The sequence below is a fragment of the Neoarius graeffei genome, chromosome 9 (genome assembly GCF_027579695.1).
Source record: "Neoarius graeffei isolate fNeoGra1 chromosome 9, fNeoGra1.pri, whole genome shotgun sequence".
NCBI classification, from domain to species: Eukaryota; Metazoa; Chordata; class Actinopteri; order Siluriformes; family Ariidae; genus Neoarius; species Neoarius graeffei.
The window spans coordinates 9375145-9401866 of record NC_083577.1 but is presented as its reverse complement, the minus strand read 5'-3'; the positions used below and the strand labels follow the sequence as shown (position 1 = coordinate 9401866).

Below are 26722 nucleotides of genomic sequence, written 5' to 3'. Positions count from 1 at the left end.
GTGTGTGTGTGTGTGTGTGTGTGTGTGTGTGTGTGTGTGTGTGTGTGTGTGTGTGTAGTGAATGCTCATTTGTAGAGCAGAATGAGAAATCAACACGAAGTGGAACAGTAGTAAAACCGTGAAAACCGCACGCTTTCAGAGGACAGAGTGTGTCACAGCTCCTTCGAGCGATAATAGACACAGTGTGCTTGATGGATATCAGCTCAGTTTTGCTCCGTGGTTTGCAGCCCTTATCTCTGGCCTGGAGTCATCTGGCTGAGCTCTCTTTCTCTCTCTCTCTTTTTGCCCTGGGCTGACAAGTCGCTCTTCTTTGCCAAGCCCGATCTAATTCCCTAAGAAGGCAGACCGGAGTGGGAGGCCGCAGCTACCTCGCTGTGCTGTTATGGAAAATCCTCCCCTTCTCCGTCACTCAAATCGGAGCGCTCGTTCGTTTCCCGTTGCCAGGGGACTGACGGTCACCTGAGATTTCCCTCAACCCCGGCGTGGTAACCAGACACGGACTCCGCGATTGGGTCATTGTCTGTCATTGACTCTATCCATGACACTCTCTCTCTCTCTCTCTCTCTCTCTCTCTCCATACAGTCTTATAACACCTTATAACAACATCTTCAATGTGTTTGAAATCAGTTTGTGCTCTGTTATAACTGTTTCTTCTTTCATGACTATCCGTGTTCTATCCATAAAGTCATCTCAGAACACACTAACAGGTTATAACAGGCAGAAAAATGGTTAGAACAGAGACTTTATAAGTTATAATGCACAGAGAGCTAGATTAATGCAAAAGCGTTGAGTTGGGACATAGATAACGTTATAAATAAAGATATAGACACAGTGAGCGCTGATAGGTTATAACAGGTTATAACAGTGCAGTATTATAGCTCTGTTATCACTCCATACATCTGTATGTCATGCGTTATAACTATCAGGACTGACCCTATGCTCTGTTTAATGTCTGTGATAAAGAAAGCTGTATCAGAGCACAGATCAGTTATAACAGAGACTTTATAAGTTATAAAGCATCATGGATCTACAGGACACTCTATTCTAACTGTTCAGTCTCATTCTTTACTTCATCTGTGTGTCCAGTGTTATAAGCATCTACCCCATCACTGTGCTCTGTTATAACTGTCGAGTATCAGTATCAGCACTCAGCTGTCACAGTTATAACAGTGTATAGGGCTGTAGATGGTTATCTGTGCTCTATTATAACTCTTTGGAAGTTCTTACTCCATCTGCGTGTCATATGATATAACTCTCTACACTCACCCTATGCTCTGTTATAACTACCTATAACTCAGTATGCTGTTTTGCTGTAAGTTATAACATACCAGTGTTGTGTCTGGACTCGACGACTTTATTTACGCTAGCTTTATCAATATTATGCCCTTGCGTGTGCTTTGTTCTAACTCTTATTGTGTCTTGTTATCACTATCTGTGCTCTGTAATACTGTATTTCTGTTAATCTACTCATCTGTGCTCAGCTAGTATTCCACCCATGCCGTTATAACTCTGACTTTGCCCTCTAATAACTCCATGCTCTATTATAACACTTTGCTGTGTTATAATTCTCTTTGTTATATTATAACTCTGGGGTGGCACGGTGGTGTAGTGGTTAGCGCTGTCGCCTCACAGCAAGAAGGTCCTGGGTTCGAGCCCCGGGGCCGGCGAGGGCCTTTCTGTGTGGAGTTTGCATGTTCTCCCCGTGGGTTTCCTCCGGGTGCTCCGGTTTCCCCCACAGTCCAAAGACATGCAGGTTAGGTTAACTGGTGACTCTAAATTGACCGTAGGTGTGAATGTGAGTGTGAATGGTTGTCTGTGTCTATGTGTCAGCCCTGTGATGACCTGGCGACTTGTCCAGGGTGTACCCCGCCTTTCGCCCGTAGTCAGCTGGGATAGGCTCCAGCTTGCCTGCGACCCTGTAGAAGGATAAAGCGGCTAGAGATAATGAGATGAGATATTATAACTCTTTGCTGTCTTATAACTCTATGCCCTGTTATAACCCTGTATTTGCTCTGCTGTAACTCTATACCCTGTTATAACACTGTTCTGTTATAATGCTGTGCTCTGTTATCACTGTCTTTGCTCTGTTATAACTCTGTCTTTGCTCTATTATAACTTATAATGCTATGCTCTGTTATAACTCTATGCCCTGTGATAACTCCATGCTCTGTTATAACCCAGAATTTGCTTTGTTATACCTGTATGCCCTGTTATAACTCTATATTTGCTCTGTTATAACTCTGTGCCCTGTTTTAAATATGTCTTTGCTATTTTATGACTATCTGTTCTCTGTAATACTGTATTTCTGTTAATCTACTCATCTGTGCTCAGCTAGTATTCTGCCCATGCCATTATAACTCTGACTTTGCCCTCTAATAACTCTATGCTCTATTATAACACTTTGCTCTGTTATAATTCTGTCTTTACTATATTATAACTCTTTGCTGTCTTATAACTCTATGCCCTGTTATAACCCTGTATTTGCTCTGCTATAACTCTATACCCTGTTATAACACTGCTCTGTTATAATGCTGTGCTCTGTTATCACTGTCTTTGCTCTGTTATAACTCTGTCTTTGCTCTATTATAACTTATAATGCTATGCTCTGTTATAACTCTATGCCCTGTGATAACTCCATGCTCTGTTATAACCCAGTATTTGCTCTGTTATACCTCTATGCCCTGTTATAACTATGTCTTTGCTATTTTATCACTATCTGTGCTCTGTAATACTGTATTTCTGTTAATCTACTCATCTGTGCTCAGCTAGTATTCCGCCCATGCCGTTATACCGTAACTCTGACTTTGCCCTCTAATAATTCTATGCTCTATTATAGTTATAGACAGAGTTATAACAGGGCCCTCTTATTACTCTGTGCCCTCTTATAACTCTGTCTTTGTTCTGTTATAACCCTCGGCCCTGTTATAACTCTATGGTCTGTTATAACTGTCTTTGCCCTATTATAATTCTGTCTTTGCCCTGTTATAACTCTATGCTCTGTTATATCTCTGTTATAACTCCATATTTGCACTGTTATATCTCTGTATTTGCCCTGTTATAACTCTATGCTCTGTCATAACTGTGTTTGCTCTGTTATAACTCTATATTTGTCCTGTTATAACTGTCTTTGCTCTGTTATGACTCTATATTTGCTCTGTTATAACTCTATATTTGCTCTGTTATAACTGTCTTTGCTCTGTTATTACTCTATATTTGCTGTTATAACTGTCTTTGCTCTGTTATTACTCTATATTTGCTCTGTTATAACTCCATATTTGCTCTGTTATAACTGTCTTTGCTGTTATATCTTTCTTTGCTTTGTTATAACTCTATATTTGCCCTGTTATAACTGTCTTTGCTCTGTTATAACTCTATATTTGCTCTGTTATAACTGTCTTTGCTGTTATATCTTTCTTTGCTTTGTTATAACTCTATATTTGCCCTGTTATAACTGTCTTTGCTCTGTTATAACTCTATATTTGCTCTGTTATAACTCTATATTTGCTCTGTTATAACTGTCTTTGCTCTGTTATAACTGTCTTTGCTCTGTTATAACTCTATATTTGCTCTGTTATAACTGTCTTTGCTCTGTTATAACTCTATATTTGCTCTGTTATAACTCTATATTTGCTCTGTTATATCTCTGTCTTTGCTCTGTTATACCTGTATCTCTGTCTTTGCTCTGTTATAACTCTATATTTGCTCTGTTATATCTCTGTCTTTGCTCTGTTATACCTGTATCTCTGTCTTTGCTCTGTTATAACTCTATGCTCGTTTATGACTCTTTCTTGTTAATTTTAGCTGCATTCTGTTGCAAGCCTATAATCTACTTTTAATCTGTGATCTGTTCTGCTCTGTAACACGCTTATGATTTGTTATAGCTCTATCTGTGCTGTGGTACACGCTTACGATCATTTATAACACTGTCTATACTCGGTTATTCTGTGCTCTGCTCATCCTGTTCGTTTACAACATTTATCTATGTTCTGTTATAACTCCACTTGTACTCTGTTACAAACCCGTGATCTGTTGTAACTCTGGCTATGCTCTGTTGTAACTTTTGCGATAGTTTTCTCAGTTATAACTCTGTCGCCTGTAGCCCTGACAGACTTTTTTTAATAGAAGATAGTGAAAACTGTTTGAGCAGAGAATTCCTGCAATCACTTTCCTGTCATATTCTGAATCAGCCACTCCGACCTGTTTGAAGGAGGGTCCGACAAGACACGCAGGGCTCCATTACAATAGAGAGTTTAATACTGAGAGCGCAGGTGCTTTCCACTCATTATCAAACATGAGCTAAATGCCGAGGCTTTCAGCCACACAGCACCGGGTCCTTGTGGATGATTCTGAGTGTGTGTGTGTGTGGAGTTGAATGATGCAGCCAGTCATACAACAGAACAGTAAGTGGACTCGGAAATGCTAGAAGAGAGAAAGTTTACTTTCTAATTCAGCTTTGTTTCATGCGTTTATACCAGAAAAGAAATGTAAGGAGGGAAAAAAAAAGAGGTCATATTGTGTGGGAAGATATATGCTGGGACAGCATTGTGTGGTGTGTGTGTTTGTGTGTGAGTGAAGGGTGTGTGTCTCTGAAGGGGTCGCGAGGGAAACAGATCAGTCAGGAAACAGTCGCTCCCCCTGGGCGAACACAGACCACAGCGCAAAGCCGTTTCAAGAGTGTAGAGAGACGGTGAAATCCAATCTAGATGTCAAGCATGTGGCTGAAAGGTTAACAAGCTCTCCCAGCAGGAGACGAGAGGAGAGGAAAGAGGAGGAGAGAGGAGGAGAGAGGAGGAGAGGACGTCCCGCTGGCACACACTTCATTAAACAAAGTGTACGAGCGAGCCTGGGCAACCGGAGAAGGCCTGTAGTGTACACTGTAGCTGCAAATAAGAGAGGAGTGTAAGAATGGCGAGTGCGCACTGCAGTAGGAGGTCGGAGGATTGGAACACTGCTTCAGTCGCACTGTTTGACAAGTGGAACAAAAGCCTCCGCTTTATTTTATCCACATACACTCCGTGATCAAATGTTCCTGATCTAACATTACGCACTGGTTTAGTCAGAGGGCCTCCTACACAATAATCCTGTTTTATGTGCGTGTGTGTGTGTGCGTGTGTGTGTGTATTTGTGTGTAGGCACTAGATTTACTTCAAGGTGCATTAGGTATGATTAGTCAAGGCTTTTTCAAGATTAGGTCACTAACAGACAAGTAGGTGGCTTTGACATTTAAGTGAAATGTTTGTGTTTGTGTGTGTGTGTGTGTGTGTATCTATATACTGGGAATATAGATACACTGGGAAATACACCACTTGTATACTTGTTTCCATATATATATATATATATATATATATATATATATATATATATAAAACAAAGCAATTATTCCACGAAATCGAGTTGTACATGAGCTGATAGCTGATGAGGCGTGTAGCACCGAGTTCCCTATAAGCGACGTGCAGCGAGACTGAGTGGAATAACTGTTTTATTCTCTCTACATTCACTGGATTTTGAGAAACAGAGCATTTTTGCTTTTTATTTTTGCAATTTCGATAAATAAAAACTTTATACAAATTTCTGACAAAATCATTTCTGCTTAAAATGTAAACAAACCGGTGAAATGACAGGAGCAATTTGTGAAAAATGCTGTAATAATAATTCTTGAAAAATATTTTTTAAAAGATACGTTCTTACCATCAAATACTTTTATTCCACATTTTGTATTTTTTTGGGCTTTGTTTTTGAGTAGTTTTTATTTCTTCCTCAGTTGGTTCAGCAACATGCTCCACTATTTTGTTTTTTCTCTATTCACCGTATATGAGCTGATATCCTAGTAGTAGAGTAGCTAATCAGAGCGTGTGTTTGCTCATATCCAGTGAATGTGGATAGAATATATATATGTAATTAATGAGGAAATCGATGAATTGTTTTGATAAATTGGGGGACTTTTTGTTTGCGAATGTTTCTATATAATAAAAAGAAAATCACATGCAAGAAAATTAAACTTCCATTTTTCATATGAAATATATCATGGATCTGAGTGACCACTGGCTGGCGTTGAGTGGGATATCAGATATATTCCATTCAGCTAGTACGATGTAGAATGAGTCAAAGATGAGTAGCTGAATGGAATATATCTGATTATACCATGAAAAAAAGCCAGCTATTTTTATTATTATTATTATTATTATTATTATTATTATTATTATTATTATACACTCTCTTCATATTAGCGTTCCCGAAGGCCAACACAAGCTTACCACAACTCGGCGCTGTTAGCGTGGCAGTCCAGTTACCTGTGTAGTGTTACCGCAGGCCTATATATATATATATATATATATATATATATATATATATATATATATATATATATATATATATAAAATTGGAAAAGAGACATGTCTCTTTTCCAGTTTTTCAATGTCCATTGGTATGTTTTTCTCTTGTAAATATGCATGAAGAATATATAATGAAGTTTTGGTAGCCTTTTGGGTGTTCAGCACGTCTTTGGTTTCAGTTTTTAGTTCATTTATTCAATGCTTAAATATAGCAGAGCTAATCCTAGCATCAGCACTGGATTACCCTCGTCTTCTCTCTTTCCTGACTGACAAAGAAATGATTGTGCGCATGCGCAGCAGAAAAGTTTTGTCACTGGCTCTTCCCATGAGCTCCAATGTGTGACGTTGTGTTGTCTTGACAACATGCAATATCGTAAAGCGTATTCAATGCTCATTCTCCATTGAGGAGAGTGACATAATGCACGTAGGATAAGCAATATGATAACAATATTGCATGCTACCAATAAACCCACTTGAAGGGAATAGAATACATGTTTTTATTCCATGGAAAACGTGGCCTGTATGGATAATAATTCCTGATATTTCATGCCAATGATGTCACTCCCAGTGTTTTCCTGCTGACTGGACGTACATTGTCAAAATGGCAAACTGGTTCAAAATTAAAATTATTTTGATTAACTTGCATTTTTGGGGGATATGTCCATATAATATAAAGAATATTACATGAAGATATGAAGTTCATCTTGTCATGTTGAAAATATTTTCATTCATTCACTTCACTCACTCATGAAATATACATTCACCACTCGAAGATAAACTTCATATCTTCATGCAACTGTGTAATATCCTCGATCAGTTCAGGAAACTCCGCCCCTTGGATCGAATCTTTAAAATGACTGACAGGAGGCACAATCCAAACACAAATCAGCATTCAGGCCCAGCTTAATACACTCGTCCTGAACCTACGGGTTAAACAGTTACTTTTCATCATTTTCCTTATCTTTTCATATATTTGTACAGCAAGAAATTTAAAAATAAAAAAGGATATGTATGAACCTGTTTATCCACATTTTATATGTTTTATATCACATTAACTATCACTACTACCATCTGTTTTTCAAAATACTCCTTTTTAACATTTCACTTTTACCCGCAATAACGTACATTCCAACATTCGGTCGAATCCTCAAGGCTTCCTGTTCGCTATAAATATCTATCCTCACTACACAGGGTACATAGTATCTATTTAGTGCACTATAGCCTCGATTAGTGCCTGTTGAAAATGAATAAGGGATAAAGCACTCTGTGGCATGCTGTTTTAGGAAAATTATCAACAACAGTGTGGTGTGATGATGAATAACAGCTCATCAAAAATGTTTCATTCCTCTTATGACAACAAGAGTAGTTTCACAATTTTTTTTTTATTAAAGGATGACGTGCCACTTTTTATCCATTTAGAGTTACATTTAAGGTTTACTTGTGTTATAACAGCCATAAACAACATTTGTTCCTTCATCAGCTTCTGTTTTTACTCTTTTTAAGCTCATCAGAGGAAAAAAAATATCCTGATATGTTACTGAGTAAACAACCAAGCGTAAAAACTCATCTGTCCTGAAGATATTGGAAAACTTTGGTTTTATGGTACGGCACAAAGTGCTGAAACTGGAGACTCCTTCCATAAAAGTTCATGAAGCATTTCTTTCCAGAAAACTTCACCATATTAATGATGATGAGTTTTTATTTGCATGGTTGTGTATGTAGTTACAATGGAAATGTGATAATCTATGAGACCGAGCACATTCATGTAAACCTGTGATTTGTTACGGACGATTAATCGACTCCTCTTGACCAATCAGAATGAAGAATTTCACAGTGCTCTGGGATAGATACATATATGTAATATTAGAGTATATATATTTTTTAATCAGGTTAATTAGAAAGTTAAATATAGCCACAAGTGGTGATGAAGGGCCCAAGCACCTCTGGTTCCGCGACTCATCACATGTGGTCATACAAATCTGGAATGAATCTAATCGTCTAGGAGCAGTACAGCAGATATTGATGAAAAAGCCACCCTTTCTGTTGCCAAATGGTAGCACTGTACCTGAGGATCACTGTGGGCATGTGAATATCATCAAAACCATAATATCCTATAACCTGTGAAGTTTGAGCCAAGTTGATATCATGTATCCCAAATATGTCATGAATCCAACAAAGTGCCTAGGAAGAGAAAGTCAAAATGTAACGTGTCAAAATGCATAAAACCAAAAATAACTCGCTTCCTGTTGAGTTTGGCTAATACAATGTACATTACAATTTTGTTCGTCTTGGGGCTCCCCACACACCTACCAAATTTAACATGGATAGGTGAAACTATATACTGGGCAAAAGTCTCAATGACATATGGGGCTCTATGGAGTCCCCCGGCCACACCTGGGGCCAAGCCTCTATCCCTGAGTAGCGGTGACCAGGACTGATGTGTGTACCAACTTTCATAAGTTTTCGCCCATGGGAACCACCTCAAAAATGGCCAAGTCTTGAATAATAATAATAATAATAATAATAATAATAAGAGGAAGAAGAAGAAGAAGAAAATAATCAGAATCTTTAGGAAAACAATAGGGCCTTGCATCTCTGGTGCTCGGGCCCAAATTCACTTCTTTTAACAAACATGTAACAAAGCAAGAACTTCAGCATTAATGCACTGTCAGTGAGCTTAACCAAGTACCATGTCTTTTTTTTCCACCCCAAGTAATAAAACAAGCTGCAACAAGTCCAGAGTCAGCAATGTGAACTAATTTCTTTTTTTGTGTGTGTGTGTGGTTAATTGGTCAAATTTGTAATTAAGGTTTCCATATTTATACCTGGAAACCAATGTTCAGCAGTGTTCCATAATTAATTGAATGTTAGTTCATACCCTGGATGCAGTAGAAATTAGGAAATGCAAGCAAAGAAAATTAAAACACTTAAATGCACATTAATTAATGCAAGATAAATTCTATCACAGCAACGTTTTCATGCATGACCGTTTCCATAGTAACGACTCGCATATGGTAGGTTTTTGTATGACAGATTCACCGCATGATCTAGTGTCAGCGCTTTTTGAACATTCAAGAATTTTTTTTTTTTTTCCCAACAGAGGAGACACTGGAGATTGTGATTTCTGGCTTCGCTGCATTTTTTTCTCTGATTCACTTCTCGAGAGAGACAGAAAGCGAGCCTGAGGCGGGAACGCCTGTTTATCGCTGCTAAAATGGACGTGGACTTGTTTCATGACATTCAGTGTGACTATAAATGGATAAAAAAGTATACCAGCATTTAGTAATCATTGACAAAGTGCTGATGTATAAGATGAATAAAAGACTTTGGAGAAAATAATCTGCTTTTTATATCAGTCTGTGACACACAACATCGGTGTGGATTAATTTCCGATAACAGCATGTCCTGAAGTGTTTCATTCTGCACTTAATCATCAGGAATTCATAATGAAGTCATGATAGTGATGTGAGCATTAATGTAAAGTGTTACTGGGTCAAGTGAAATATATATTTTCATAGATTTATGTGACATACCTAAAAGTAGAGTGTTTTTTTTTCTTTTTTTTTTCCAGCTGCAAATACATCAATTTTATACAAAATCAACAAAACGGCATTTGAAAAATGAAACATGCTCCAAAAGTCTTCATTGATATTTGTGCATTTGGAATGAAGGTTTACATATAATAAACTGTTGGTTTTGTGTGTGCGTGCGTGTGTGTGTGTGTGTGTGTGTGTGTCTCTAAGGTAACGGCGAGTGCTCTCCCAGGAAGGAGGGCAGCAGAATGCAGGTGGACCTGTCGCTCCACACACACAACGGGCAACATTCCCAAAGTCCCACATCTTCTGCCGGTGAGTCTCCACCCACGAACACTCCCTGTGCACTGTTCCATAGAGACACACACACTTCACCACACACACACACACACACACACACTTTCAGCACGCACACACTTGCCTTTTTACTCAGTTGCTTCATTAATTACTTCTCACACTGCTCTTCTCATCAGCTCTAATTGGCCTGAAGTACAGAATAATAAGGCTCCGCCCACTTCTTCAGCAACCTTATTTCCAGAAGTCTCTCTCACGTGAATGAGTAGTTTCAGAAACCAATGAATCAGGAACTTATATCATTTTCAAAGGAGGTAACAAAAGACAGTGAGTCGATAGTACAGGGAAATGAACTGTCAATCCCATCATGCACTGGGAAGGATCAAAGCAGTTTCCCTTCTTACACTTGTAATCTGTCGTAGTGTTTTTGTAGAAAATTTTGCGGAGGGTTTCGATCAGTTTTGTTGTTTGTTTATCTTTTTATAAGTTTCCAAACTTGGAAATATCTTGCGTTAAGGAAAAGTTGTCTAATATTTCACAGTGTGAGATTATTATTATCATATCGCAAATACTGTTTCTGATAAACCGAAATCCAGATATATTCCCTAATGATTAACACATTGTTTCATTGCTTTCGAGAAATAAATGCTCGATCTGAGCAAAATGATTTACGAATCGAAAAAGAATGTCTAGAAATAAGGCTCCTAATCATGTATTTGTTTAAAAACAATCAAATAAAGAAACAGGTGAATAAAGTTCCACGTTAATTGGAACTTGTTCTTGATTCTAAGATTCCTGTTCTTGGCTGCAGGAGTGGAACCCGATGTGTTCTTCTGCTGTTGCACGTTGGGATGCTTTTCTGCTCACCACAGTTGTAAAGAGTGATTATATGAGTTATGAGTTGCGATATCCTTTCTGGCAAAAAAAACCCCAAACCAATCTGGCCATTTTCCTTTGACCTCTCTTATCAACAAGGCGTTTGTTTCCACCCACAGAACTGTCGCTCGCTCAGTCGATGTTTTGTTTTTTTTTTTGTTCGCACCATTCTATGTAAACTCTAGAGACTGTTGCGTGTGAAAACCCCAGGAGATCAGCAGTTTCTGAAATACTCAAACCAGTCCATTTGGCTCAAACCAACACCCATGCCACAGTGAAAGTAACGGGGATTTGAAAATATCATTTTGTGTCGTGTGTCAGGCCATGCATTACTAAAATCTCAAATTAATATGTACAGTAGATTTGTTGTTGTTGTTGTTGTTGTTGTTGTTGTTGTTGTTGTTGTTGTTGATCTAAAGTGGTAATGTACTGTCCATCTAAAAACTACATCCCCATCTTTATTAATTCGGTAAAAGTCATTTGACATCACACCAACTATAAAACAAAAACTACTACATAAAACCATCAAGTAAAAAACAAAGTCAAATGGTTCTCTGGGAAAAAAAAAAGAATAAAATAAACATCCTTAGTAGCCTTGTATCATCCATCCATCCATCCATCCATCCATCCATCCATTATCTGTAGCCGCTTTATCCTGTTCTACAGGGTCGCAGGCAAGCTGGAGCCTATCCCAGCTGACTACGGGTGAAAGGCGGGGTACACCCTGGACAAATCACCAGGTCATCACAGGGCTGACACATAGACACAGACAACCATTCACACTCACATTCACACCTACGCTCAATTTAGAGTCACCAGTTAACCTAACCTGCATGTCTTTGGACTGTGGGGGAAACCGGAGCACCCGGAGGAAACCCACGCGGACAATCAGTCCGCCACAATTCCCTGAGCAGATCAGTGACACTAGCAGTTAAGTGATGGTTATTTGCACTAAAACGTGCAGCTTTTCTCTGCATGCGTTCTCTGAACAAGTTCACATCCTTTTTAACCCTTTGATGCAAAACATATGCACACCCCTTCTAATGCACAACATGGGTCAAAAATGACCCGCATTCATTTTCCAGCTTATTTCATGCTGACCGAGTTTTTCTTTGCTCTATCTTTTGAAATCAATTTATTTTATGATTGAATATTCCAAGTATTCTTTAAATATCTTGTTTTTAATTACCACAAATCATTAATTTATTTTTTCTTTCCGACTTTATGAACAAAAATACTTTTTATATTACTACACATGGGTCATCCAAGTGTGCTTTAAAATTAAATGTCTTAATACTATAATAATAATTTGTTTCAAGTAATTACTTTAGCAGTGAATGGGGCCAGTTATTTATTTATTAACTATGTAGTTAGCTAAGCCAACTACAATAAAATTAGCTAACTAAAGTAGAATATGTCGACAGCTCGGTAGCTAATAGTAATTACTTGTAATTTTCTGACAAGTAATCTACTCACTCTCAAGGGAACCTAAACATAATCCATTTTTTTCTAAGGTAATGTTAGAACAATACTTACATGTATTAGATGGGCAAAGGGCGCTGTGCTGAGCTGTGAAATGTCTGACACAAGCACAATTCACAGTTCCCACCAAACGCTGGAGTAAATGCATGCGGGTCATTTCTGACCCATGTGTGTAAACTTGATGTAGAATTACAAAAGCTGTGCTTGTTCATAACTTAAGAAAGGGAAAATAAAAACGATGATTTGTGCTAAACAAAAACAAGATATTTACTGCATATTTGGAAAAGTAAATGATAAAATGAATTTATTTCAAAAGTATATCATAGAAACACTCAGCCATACATGAAATAACCTGGAAAATGAATGCAGGTCATTTTTGACCCATGTTGTGCATTAAAAGGGTAGTGATACAAAAAGGGTTTTTATTCAAAAAGTAAGAAAGGAAAAAATAAAATAAGGATGCATGATGATCAAAAACAAGTTAATTGAGGAATACCTTGAATACTGAATGATGGAATTCATTTATTGCAAAGATATAGAAGATAAAAACTCAGCCGGGCCACTTTTGACCCATGTTTTGCATCAAAGGGTTAAAGTGTGGGTCCCAAGTTTCACAGGTATAACCAAAACCATGTATATCCTAAGAACAGTTCCAAAAGTCCCTCTTTATCATACCCAAGACTTAATTGCTTTCCCAGAGATGGATGGAAAAAACTATGTTGAAATGGATGGAACGCCATTTAAGAGGGAAATTAAATATGGAAGAATAAACCCATTATGTTCCTTCAAATCTCAAAATCATTTTGTCTTCTTTGTATCATTGTTCACACTCAGACTCTCCGTATGTAAATACACTTATTATCTCACCCGGCCGACCGGCGATGAGTTTATGCCATCATGTGTTGTCCGTCATCCATCCGTCGTCGTCCACATTTTACAAAAATAGTTTATTTTCTCTCAATTCTTCACCGATTTTTGTTCTTTTTGGCGGGAAGGTGGATCTGCCTGGGGTGTGTATAGCTTCTCCACAAATTTGCATAATTGTAATTAATAATGAAGATATGGAGTAATTAAGTCCTAACAAGCAGTTTCCACACAAATCGTTTCTTCTCCCTCAATTCTTCACCGATTTTGATTCTTTCTGGCATGAAGTTAGGGGTACCTAGGGGGCATAGGACTTCTACCCTTCCATCGATCCATTCATTATCTGTAGCCACTTATCGTGTTCTACAGGATCGCAGGCAAGCTGGAGCCTATCCCAGCTGACTATGGGCGAGAGGCGGGGTACACCCTGGACAAGTCGCCAGGTCATTACAGGGATCTTCTACCCAGATTTGCTTAATTACAATCATTAATGAAGTTATAGACTAATTAAGCCTTAATGAGCAGTTCAACAAAAATTGCTTCTTCTTGGTCAATTCCTAACTGTTTTGGATTCTTTCTGGCAAATAGGTCAGTATTCCTAGGGTGTATATAGCATCTATATATAGCTTGTATATAGTGTACATACAGTGGGGCAAAAAAGTATTTAGTCAGCCACCAATTGTGCAAGTTCTCCCACTTAAAAAGGTGAGAGAGGCCTGTAATTTTCATTATAGGTACACTTCAACTATGAGAGACAGAATGGGGGGAAAGAATCCAGGAAATCACATTGTAGGATTTTTAATGAATTAATTGGTAAATTCCTCGGTAAAATAAGTATTTGGTCCCCTACAAACAAGCAAGATTTCTTGCTCTCACAGACCTATAACTTCTTCTTTAAGAGGCTCCTCTGTCCTCCACTCGTTACCTGTATTAATGGCACCTGTTTGAACTCATTATCAGTATAAAAGACACCTGTCCACAACCTCAAACAGTCACACTCCAAACTCCACTATGGCCAAGACCAAAGAGCTGTCAAAGGACACCAGAAACAAAATTGTAGACCTGCACCAGGCTGGGAAGACTGAATCTGCAATAGGTAAGCAGCTTGGTGTGAAGAAATCAACTGTGGGAACAATTATTAGAAAATGGAAGACATACAAGACCACTGATAATGTCCCTCGATCTGGGGCTCCACGCAAGATCTCACCCCGTGGGGTCAAAATGATCACAAGAACGGTGAGCAAAAATCCCAGAACCACATGGGGGGACCTAGTGAATGACCTGCAGAGAGCTGGACCAAAGTAACAAAGGCTACCATCAGTAACACACTACGCCGCCAGGGACTCAAATCCTGCAGTGACAGACATGTCCCCCTGCTTAAGCCAGTACATGTCCAGGCCCGTCTGAAGTTTGCTAGAGAGCATTTGGATGATCCAGAAGAGGATTGGGAGAATGTCATATGGTCAGATGAAACCAAAATGTAACTTTTTGGTAAAAACTCAACTTGTCGTGTTTGGAGGAGAAAGAATGCTGAGTTGCATCTAAAGAACACCATACCTACTGTGAAGCATGGGGGTGGAAACATCATGCTTTGGGGCTGTTTTTCTGCAAAGGGACCAGGACGACTGATCCGTGTAAAGGAAAGAATGAATGGGGCCATGTATCGTGAGATTTTGAGTGAAAACCTCCTTCCATCAGCAAGGGCACTGAAGATGAAACATGGCTGGGTCTTTCAGCATGACAATGATCCCCAACACTCCGCCCGGGCAATGAAGGAGTGGCTTCGTAAGAAGCATTTCAAGGTCCTGGAGTGGCCTAGCCAGTCTCCAGATCTCAACCCCATAGAAAATCTTTGGAGGGAGTTGAAAGTCCGTGTTGCCCAGCGACAGCTCCAAAACATCACTGCTCTAGAGGAGATCTGCATGGAGGAATGGGCCAAAATACCAGCAACAGTGTGTGAAAACCTTGTGAAGACTTACAGAAAACGTCTGACCTCTGTTATTGCCAACAAAGGGTATATAACAAAGTATTGAGATGAACTTTTGTTATTGACCAAATACTTATTTTCCACCATAATTTGCAAATAAATTCTTTAAAAATCAGACAATGTGATTTTCTGGATTTTTTTTTCTCATTTTGTCTCTCATCGTTGAAGTATACCTATGATGAAAATTACAGGCCTCTCTCATCTTTTTAAGTGGGAGAACTTGCACAATTGGTGACTGACTAAATACTTTTTTGCCCCACTGTAGCTTACAACATTTATTGCGTAAGATGGCCCACTTTAGATCATTCCTTCTGGACTAGATGGGGCCGGAGTGAGCTACGCCGTCATTAACAGTCTCGTTTGGTGATGTCGTTACATTAAGGCTGTAAGTTATAGTTACAAAGCACTGATACTGGAGACTCCTTCCTTAAATGTCATTATCAAGCTTTGATTGTGAGAAACGTGATCTGTGCAAGTCCAAGCAAATGAGTTATTATGATAGAAACCCATAAAAAAAGCTGGTGCTACCAATCAGACCCAAGAATTTCACCAGAGCTCTTATGAAGGAATCTGTTACTAATTAAGCTTTAATTACACCAAGAGGCATTATTGTGCTAACTGACTCACATGGCTAGCTAGCTCATTTCTCATTGGTCCTCAATGGTCCATCTGTAAAAAAGAACTGAAAACAAAGAGCATGTTATCGAGCATGGGCAAGGTGCGTGTCATGTTTTTATATCATAGCTGGTTTAATTCTACAGCCGTCATGCATAAGTTTACTTCCAGGACCTGACTGTTCAACCGTGTTGCCAAAGTCAGACGAAAAACAAAAAAGGAGAACTGAGTGAGCATCAGTGTGCAATGGACAGAGGAAGAAGCTTTATCTTACCAAGTTTTAAATATATTACAAACACATACACACACACACAATTCAGAATAGTGCACATCCTATCGTTCATCTGATGGGACAGACATCTGCCTTCCTCAAAACCATGAGCGTGTGAGAACCCAGCCCTCCGTTTTTGGGGCTCGTCATCGTGAGTTGGTGTACAGAGAAAAAGGAAGCTGTCACATCTGAGGAATCAAACACACACACACACACACACACACACACACACACACACACACACACACACATACAAAGACCACAATCCCATGTTGAAGCTGTTCTCAGATACACAACTGTCGTTGCACAGTGAGGGTTGAGAAATTTCTAATTCATATTGAGCAAAGAGAAGTTGCTTCAACTTCTTGGATTTCTTGCAACTACACAAACGTGTAGTGTGTTTGACTTTCAACAATTCGTAGCTCAGAAAGTCTTGATGAAGTTTCGGTTTTCTATAACAGTGCAGTTACAACGCACTGATACGTTAACACGACAGAGTTTCTATAGTATTCATGACATCCACAGGGACGTGTACAGTGGATGCACCACATCGGCGGAATAATGCAGTTTTCTGGGATGAGACATTGATTGAACGTTTATAGGACGAGACTCGAGTGGCAGGATGAGAAAGTCTTCAGGACAGAGGAGTTTTCATTTTTCATGGCAGTTTCTCTGGAACATTACAAGCTATTTGTTTTCTTTATCATAGAAACTATGTAGGATGTAGGAGAATAAGAGATGAGGGTGCTGAGCAAACAACTGTTTATAGATGTGAGAACAGGAACTACTTGTTTTGGACATTCCACATTATGAAATGTAACTATAAATGAATAAAAATTATGACTTGTTATTCTGTAGTTAATGAGAATTGTACTAGTTTACAAAATGAAGAAAATTAATATAACATTACATTTAGTTTTGTTTGAAAAGTAAAGATTTTGGCAGATAGACAGACAGACAGACAGATACATACATACATACATACATACACACATACATAGATACATACATACATACACACACATACATAGATACATACATACAGTACAGAGAGGTAGGTAGGTAGGTAGATAGAGAGAGAGAGAGAGAGAGAGAGAGAGAGAGAGCCACACTAATAGAATTGTCTGAATAGACCATGACTGAGCTGCACAATGGATGTTGATTAAGGTTTTAGAACTCAGTGGAGAAACAGGAAATGCGGCAGTGCTTTATAATCACTCCATGTCCTTCAGCTCCAACCTTCCCAGAAACCTGACCCTTGAACTTTGAAGGTTCCATGTGATTGACGTCTGTCATTAACATTCCAGTGTTGATGCGTTGAAGTCAGAATGATCTAATGGACCTCCTTTACCCTGCCCTGTATTTAACCTTTTAAAAACTTTTATAAGCTTTAATTCATTGTTAAAACTGCTCAAAGTTTACCATTTTTTTAACAATACATATACATACTCCCCGGCCACTTTAATAGAAACTTGTTGATTCTAAGATCCCTGTTCTTGGCTGCAGGAGTGGAACCCAGTGTGATCTTCTGCCGTTGTATGCCGATATGCTTTTCTGCTCACCACAGTTGTAAAGAGTGATTATCTGAGTTACTATATCCTTCCTTGCAAAAAGCTCAACCCAATCTGGCCATTTTCCTCTAATCTGTCTTATCAACAAGACTTTCGTTTCCACCCACAGAACTGTCGCTCGCTCACTGAATGTCTTTTGTTTTTCGCACCATTCTGTGTAAACTATAGAGACTGTTGGGTGTGAAAACCCCAGGAGATCAGCAGCTTCTGAAATACTCAAACCAGTCCATCTGGCTCAAACCAACACCCATGCCACAGTGAAAGATAGTCACACTTTGAGATCACAATTTCTCATTCTGAGGTTTGAAGTGAACATTAACTGAAACTCTTGATTTATATCTATCTATCTATCTATCTATCTATCTATCTATCTATCTATCTATCTATCTATCTATCTCAGAATGCATGATAAAGTGAGTTCTGCAGTACAGTGCATTTTCATTCATAATTATAGCTACATGAAGTAGTTTATTTATGGTTGATTACAGGTTGATTTGACCTTCAGACAAAATGTCATCAACATTTTACATTTTGAGTGAGATGAGGTTGGAGAGTTCACACCATGCTCCTTTGAAAGCCCTGAGTCAAACACACACATGCTCAAACACAAAGTTCTGTGCTAGTGTGTGTGTGTGTGTGTGTGTGTGTGTGTGTGTGTGTGTGTGTGTGTGTGTGTGTGTGTAGCAGAGACGGCTGAGAGTGTGGGCGAACTGTCTGTCTCTCTCACTCCATTTGGCCTCTTTGATCGTTAGAGGATGAGGAGGCTGAAGGATTCGGTACGTTGTTGTCCCGGCAACCATTTCAAGTTCACCCAGCTGCAGCCACCCATGTTCCTCTGCCTTGTTTTTATGGTTTACTCTGGACCGAAGTCAGGGTGATGTCTTCATCCTCATGACTGGTCTGAACCAAAACTCAAAGAACCATAACATTCATATATATATATATATATATATATATATATATATATATATATATATATATATATATATACAGGGTTAGTCAAAATTATGTTAACACTAATGAATTATTTTTGTCCTGCAGATAGACGTACGCCATGGGTGACAGATTAAATGGTACTGTTGCTCGCTGATTTTTGTGTGTTGAATGTGATGGTGAACAGGTTGAGACCATCCTGTAAATCATCTTATACAAATGATGTATGTTTTGTGAATAAATTGTTTCTACCATTTAAGTGTTAACATAATTTTGACTAACCCTGTATATATTAGATATATGTACTTTAGAGACTCCGAGAAATACATATGTCATTTACTTTATTACTGTTTACTGCTCTTTCAAGTACTTTCTTGATTGAAAATGCTGAATTTCTCCTCTTTTTGAAAACATCTTTGCTCCATAGCATTTCTTTTGTGTGTTTATTCAACTTCTGAACCAAACACCTTCTGTGTGGAACTTTCTGGAAAGATTTCTATCCAATGGGACTGAGTAAGCAAGTGAACTCTGTTTCTACATTTCAAACCAACATCGTCATTCCCAATTCCATTGCAAGAATCTATTATTTACAGTTGGCAGCAATATCTATCAAATAGGATTTGATCAGATTTACCGTATTTTTCGGACTATAAGTCGCACTTTTTTTCATGGTTCGGCTGGCCATGCGGCTTATACTCCGGTGCGACGTATATATGTTTTGTTTTGTTTTTTCACCGCGGAATAACTGGAGCTGATGCTGAGTCTGACGACAGCCACGCAGAAGAAGAGGAAACGGCGCTTCATCTGCCGCTGGAGTTGGCAGAGTTGTTCAGAAGCGACACCGAGGATGAGGAATTCAATGGATTTGCTGATTTGGAGTGAAATCATCAGCTTGATAAACTTGATTGACCTGTGTTTTATTATTAATGATAGGCCTATAGTTATTTAAATAAGTTATGTAGTGATTTTAGGCAGTGCTTAATTTGTGAAGTGGGAGGTCCCAGAACGCAGGAGGTGGGTGGGTCCGGCGACTCAAAAAAAAAAGGCAGGGGATGGTTTACTATAACTTTACGCACATGCGCTTATTGTGTGTGTAAAATAATAATAATAATAATAATAATAATAATATCAGACATTATGATCTTAGAAAACGCTTTAGTGACAAACAGTTACAGACAGTAATATGTCGTGATATTATATTATAAAATATTAATTTTTATTAGTCTATATATTAAATTATATATTACATTTATCTTCTAAAATAACAGACTGTACTCATCACAACCGGTTTATTTCACTATTGGAGATCAGATCACACAAGACATGAGTTAAATGACTCATTTTAAGGATTTAAGTAGGGGATTTAAAAGCGGTTGTTGTTGTTTTTTTCCACTAGACGGTTGTTTTTACTACCGTACCTGTCTTTGGAGATGATATACCTATAGCCTACTTGACCTCTGATTTGATGAAATAAAATTCGACAAAAATGAAGAATGACACTCCTCGATGATGACTACAGCTTTAATAACACAGATGAAAGAGCCATGGGGCGATAATAAGCCCTACCGGTAAAAATAATCTAAAAACAAACTGATTAATGCATCAGTAATAGGCTACTAATATTAGTTATAATAATAATATAGGCTATTAGTAATAACGATAGTGATAGTATTAAAGATAGTAGTAGATATTTAAAATAATCAGACTAGGCTACTTACAGGGCAAAGGGCGCGTTATCACTGCTCAGCTGTTCGTTTATTAAATAAACAATGCAGTCGCGCAGTAACCACGCGCCGCTTATCAGATACAATCACAGATTCTATGGATAGAATAACCCTTCAAAAAAGTGCGACTTATAGTCCGGTGCGACGTATATATGTTTTTTTCGTCTTCATAATGCATTTTTTGGCTGATGCGACTTAAACTCCGGAGCGACGTATAGTCTGGAAAATACGGTACTTTAGGCTTGGGTTTGTTATATTTCAGAAAGATCAGAAAAGTTGGCTGTCATGATCTACATTAAAGCTAGAGGCACTTGGAGCACTCCCGAGGTCTTCTACGCAGCGTTCAGAATGAACGTATGACCTTCCTGAGTGATTTTCTTTTAATTGTGGTGGAGAATGATTGTTTAAACACAATGGGGAGAAGAAAAAAAAAAAACAACAACAAATAGCCCATCTGAAGGTCGGATCTGTGTTCCTATTTGTTTAGGACATGTGTGTGATGTTTGTTGCTTTCAATCGGTATATTTATCATATTATGACAATGAAACTGTTGTTGACTTCATTTCTCCTCACTATTGTTCTTCCTGTCATCCCGCTGTAAGACTTTTATCCCACATCAGGTGGTAATCAGTTTCTCTTATCTTAACTTGTATTATTTTATCCTGTCTTGACTTAATTTATCTTACCCTATCTTGTATTATATTGTCTTATCTTGTCTTATCTTATCTTGCCTTATCTTATTCTTTCTTGTCTTATCCTGACTTGTCTTATCTTATCTCGTCTTGTCTTATCCTTTCTTGACTTACCTTGTCTTATTCTGTCTTGCCTTATCTTATTCTGCCTTGGCTTATCTTGTCTTAGCCTGTCTTGCCTTCTCCTGTCTTGTCTTATCTTCTCCTCTCTTGCCTTCTCCTGTCTTGTCTTATCCTGTCTTGCCTTATCTTATCCTGTCTTGTCTTGCCTTCTCCTGCCTTGGCTTCTTCTGCCTTGCCTTATCTTATCTTATCCTGTCTTGTCTTATCTTATCTTATCTTATCTTATCTTATCTTATCTTATCTTATCTTATCTTATCTTATCTTATCCTGACTTGTCTTCTCTTATCTCGTCTTCTCTTATCCTCTCTTGCCTTACCTTGTCTTATTCTCTCTTGCCTTATCTTATTCTGTCTCGGCTTTTCTTGTTGTAGCCTGTCTTGCCTTGTCTTATCCTGTCTTGCCTTCTCCTGTCTTGTCTTATCTTATCCTGACTTGTCTTCTCCTGTCTTGCCTTATCCTGTCCTGCCTTATCTTATCCTGTCTCGGCTTATCTTGTCTTATCTTCTCTTGCCTTATCTTATCCCGTCTTGTCTTGCCTTCTCCTGCCTTGGCTTCTCCTGCCTTGTCTTATCTTATCCTGTCTTGTTTTAGCCTATCTTGCCTTTTCTTACCTCATCTTGCCTTATCTTATCTTATCTTATCTTATCTTATCTTATCTTAGCTTAGCTTAGCTTAGCTTAGCTTAGCTTAGCTTAGCTTATCCTGTTTTGTCTTGTCTTGTCTTATCTTATCATGCCTTGCCTTATCCTGTCTTGTGTGATGTAGTGGTAATATTAGATGAGACACTAACTGAAACTGTTATTGTGGAGCATTAAAGTCTCTTCGATAATATAATAAATACAGTGTTGGGCAAAAACTATTACACACACACACTTAAAGACAGGCAGCTGTACTCATTCTTTCTTTTGTAAGTCTGTAATGCTCTGCTGCTTCATATTTTGTTTCCTCTGAATATAAAACAGAAAAAAAAGTGGCAACCAAACAGAGATACCAAATAAGTCGAATGCCATTTTGTGTCATTTTTATACTTTAATTGAACAAGTTTAATTTCTCCTACAAATGTATTTCTGTGGAAAAAAAGAGGCTAGAGTGAATATCTCATACACGTTCACCTTCTCAGTCACTGCTGATGGTGTGTCATGGATGTGTGTGAAAAATATCAAATCAGATCAAACCTTTAGTGCGTGTCTCTCTAATCACCTGACACGAATCGGCCTCACTTTCTTCTTCAGACCATTTTGTGTATTTGTTCCACAAAAACCCACCTGAAGAACAAAATAAACCTTTTATACAGATGGGTTTTTTTCATGTTTGAAAGGTTTCATTGTGGATTTGGGTCACATCTTCAGTGTGTCACATGGGGTTGAGTTGCGAGATTGTTTGCAGAATTGTGAGAATTTTTTACATGGGAATTTAATTTTGAATTTGAGGAAGAGTTGACTGAACAACCTGTGATGCAAGGTGCAGTGTCGTGGCATGTGAAATGCTGTGCACCTACTGTATTGTTCCTGGGCGTTTCTTTGAAAGCAGAGGAGCACACAAGTTGCACAACATTCACTGTCACTATCGTCAGACTTCTCTAGAAAGGCCAGCAGGCAAAATTCGAAGACTGCATGTGGCTGTGCTAAAGGGCATGCTGCATTCAGGCACTCCAGCACTTGTTGATCACACTAAAGGAAGAGAGGCGTGCGCTGCTGAAATATTTTGGATTTTAGCAAAAGTGTCACGCTGGTTGATTTTAATAAATGTGTGTGTGTGTGTGTGTGTGTGTGTGTGTGTGTGTGCGCTTGATTTCTGACATGCCTCAATATGCTTGAAGGACAGGATACCAAACCTCTCCTGGCCCCTGTAATTAGAGAGAGAGAGAGAGAGAGAGAGAGAGAGAGAGGCAGGGTGCAAGTCTGTGCTCGGTTTTTGTTCCTTATCCTGCAGAACAGGATTATGGGTAGGAGGGAAGCGACTGATCCAGTCTTCCTCTGATCTTTCACTCGGTGACTCAAAGCCGCTCCTGCTCAGAGATTAACACAGAAAGAGCTGATATTACAGAACAGGTTGAGCTGGATGACGTGTTCATGCAGCGAGCCTGGACGTTTTTCCACCTGATGCATTGTGGAGGAACGCCGAGAGGTGTTGTTTTTTCTTCCTGTGTGGTCGAGATGGAAAACTCGCAGGCTGGGCGCTTGCTCATTTGCGTCTCGCTTTTTTTGTATGTGTCATTTGTGTCTTAGAGTGTCTATTTTTGGTTCAGGTGTGTGTGTGTGTGTGTGTGTGTGTGTGTGTGTGTGTGTGTGTGTGTGTGTGTCACAGAGAGAGAGAGAGAGAGAGAGAGAGAGAGACATGGTGATGGTTCCCCAAATAAATGACAGTTCCTTGAATCAGACTGCAGGGCGGCGCTGTACACACCCCTTCTTATCTCCTCTTCATGTTAAATCTATACTAAAGGCGAAAAGGCTTCATTCATCTCCTGAGCAAGAATTTAACACATAGAAAACATCCAGGTTAAAAATAACATGGAGAGAGAAATCTTAATTATTGTCAAGCTTCAACCAGCGCATGTGCGCACACACACACACACACACACATACACCTCAGAACACAAACATATTACTGGGTGTTCAAAGTATATATATATATATATATATATATATATATATATATATATATATATATATATATATATATATAGTACAAAATCTACCCATGGATGGAGACGGTGTGTGTCTGTAGAACATGGTGTCTGGGTGTGACTTCATCAACTGAATCAGAACAAGAACAAACCTACATTATTTGATTTATTAAAATAAGTAAGGAATAAAACATGTCGGAAAAATTTGCCGATGATTACAAGTAGTAATTTATTCATGACGATGTCGTACTTTTTAATCATTTATAGTTGCGTTTTTAGAAAGTTGTTGTGGAACATCTGGAAAACAAGTTAGTTCCTGTTCTTACTTACATGATACAGTTAGAAGATATAAACTGTTGGTTTTATACAAATATGCCTTAAACTGTTCATTTTTGTCACTTCAAATATGAATAAATGAATAAATAAATGAATACATACATTCCAAGAAAATCAGCAGTTGACTCAAATAATACTTGTGATATATTTTGACCGATTTATACGTCATGCCTTAATAGAATAAATTATCACAAATACAAATAAGCGAGGCGGCACGGTGGTGTAGTGGTTAGCGCTGTGGCCTCACAGCAAGAAGGTCCGAGTTCGAGCCCCGTGGCCGGCGAGGGCCTTTCTGTGTGGAGTTTGCATGTTCTCCCCGTGTCCGCGTGGGTTTCCTCCGGGTGCTCCGGTTTCCCCCACAGTCCAAAGACATGCAGGTTAGGTTAACTGGTGACTCTAAATTGACCGTAGGTGTGAATGTGAGTGTGAATGGTTGTCTGTGTCTATGTGTCAGCCCTGTGATGACCTGGCGACTTGTCCAGGGTGTACCCTGCCTTTCTCCCGTAGTCAGCTGGGATAGGCTCCAGCTTGCCTGCGACCCTGTAGAAGGATAAAGCAGCTAGAGATAATGAGATGAGATGAGACAGTACTCCTGGAGCAGAAAGGGTTAAGGGCATTGAACAAGGGTCCAACATTGTGACAGCTTGGTAGTAGTGGAGCTTGAACCCTAGTTTTCTGATTAGTAAGCCAGAGCCTTAACCTTTAAGCCACAGTCAGCATACAAGCTTTGCCTTTTGACTTTTGTGTGAAATTGGACGAAATCCAGCTGCTGTTCATGAGATCAGGGTCCTGTTGCTCCAAATCAAGGTTTTGTAGGAAGCATTTTCTTACTTGGCTGTCATAGTAACTGATCAGAGAGAGAGAGAGAGAGAGAGAGAGTCTTACGTTGAAATAAATTTCATACTGCAGTAAAAAATAACTTGAATGGACTTGGTTTTGAAACTTTGCATTCACAGCACAGATGTTGAGATGCAAGCTTGTAAATAACAAACTGTGTGTGTGTGTGTGTGTGTGTGTGTGTGTGTGTGTGTGTGTGTGTGTGTGTGTGTGTGTGAGAGAGATGATCACATGTATAAGATCAGAAGCTGTAATGTTAATTACCCCTCTTGTTTATTTCTATTCCAGCTCACAAGATCAAACAGGAGGAGGGCGCTGAGGAAGACACCGAAAGAAGAGCCGTAAGCCAAGATGAGACGGTCCACAGTGGTGAAGAAGGCTCCATATTGGAAGAGCCAATGGTTGACAGCCCGAACAACCTACAGGATGTCGGAGGAGGGGCCGAGGCACCACCTGACACTGTGACACGCCTCCCCAATGGTGAGTGTGTGATCTGTAACGAAGCTACTTTCCTTTAATAACACAAAGTGCTTTATTCCTCTTATACTCCAGGTTGTAGCAATTCAAAGCAAAAAGTCAGACTTTTTATCCATTGTGGAATGTCCATGAAACAAGTTTTTGCTCTCACTTGTTCACTAGAAACTGTAAAGCATAAACTTATAAAGTTATAGCTTTACCTCTAACACTGGAGACTCCTTCCATAAATGTCACATAAACATGCCTTTAAAGAAAACTTCACACATATGTTTCTGTGGAGTGTCTTCAGTACAAGTCCATGTGAATGAGCTATTACTATAGAAACTAGAATGTATTTGAGTATGCCGTGCTTTCTACTCACTGCGCTCCAGGGTTTACATGCATTGTGTTACATGCATGTCATCTTGCCTTTAATTTTAATGACCACTCACTTGGACTGTCCTCACCATTCTGCTGTATTAAAGATACAGATTTTAAACAGCAGGATATCAAACCCAGCACAAAGAGTGTACAAAAAGTGTGTAAAGAGTGCACAGAGTGCATAAAGAGTGCACAGATTACACAGTCAACAAAGAGTGCACAAAGAGTTTCTAAAGAGTGCATAGAGTGCACAGTGTATAAATAGTGCACAAAGAGTGTATAAAGAGTGCACAGAGTGCAGAAAGTGCACAGATTGCATAAAGAGCTCTCAAAGAGTGCAGAAAGTGTATCACAAAAGAGTGTATAAAGTACATGGAGTGCATAGTACATAAAGAGTGCACATATTGCATAAAGAGCACAAAGAATGTATAAAGAGTGCATAAAGAGTGCACAAGAAGTGTGAAAAGAGTGTACAGAAAGAGTGTACAGATTGTAGAAAGAGTTTGCAAAGATAGCACAGAATGTCACAAAAGAGTGCATAAAGAGTGCACAGTGTATAAATAGTATATAAAGAGTGCACAGTGAGTGCGCAAAGGGTGTATAAAAGTGCATCGAGTTCACATAGAATGTATAAAGAGTGCACAAAAAGTGTGTAAAGAGTGCATAAAGAGTTTGCAATTCACGCTAGTTTATTAATTCAAGGAGATAGGCTTGCACGTGAATTACACAAATTGAAAAACGTATTTTAGACACATTATGGAGGTTAAAAAATTTACTACCTGGTCAGAT

At 38.8% G+C, this 26722-nt stretch overlaps 1 protein-coding gene across 7 annotated transcripts in view; it reads left to right on the top strand.

Annotated features, from left to right (window-relative positions):
* The window catches only part of ikzf2 (IKAROS family zinc finger 2), an 80428-nt gene that overhangs the window by 15946 nt on the left and 37760 nt on the right, over window positions 1-26722 (top strand). For all 7 annotated transcript variants that reach the window (XM_060929002.1, XM_060929003.1, XM_060929004.1 and 4 more), the window contains exons 3-4: window positions 10076-10180; window positions 25385-25576. In XM_060929002.1, coding sequence (XP_060784985.1) covers window positions 10076-10180; window positions 25385-25576 — 297 coding nt within the window. The remainder of the gene's footprint in view (window positions 1-10075; window positions 10181-25384; window positions 25577-26722) is intronic.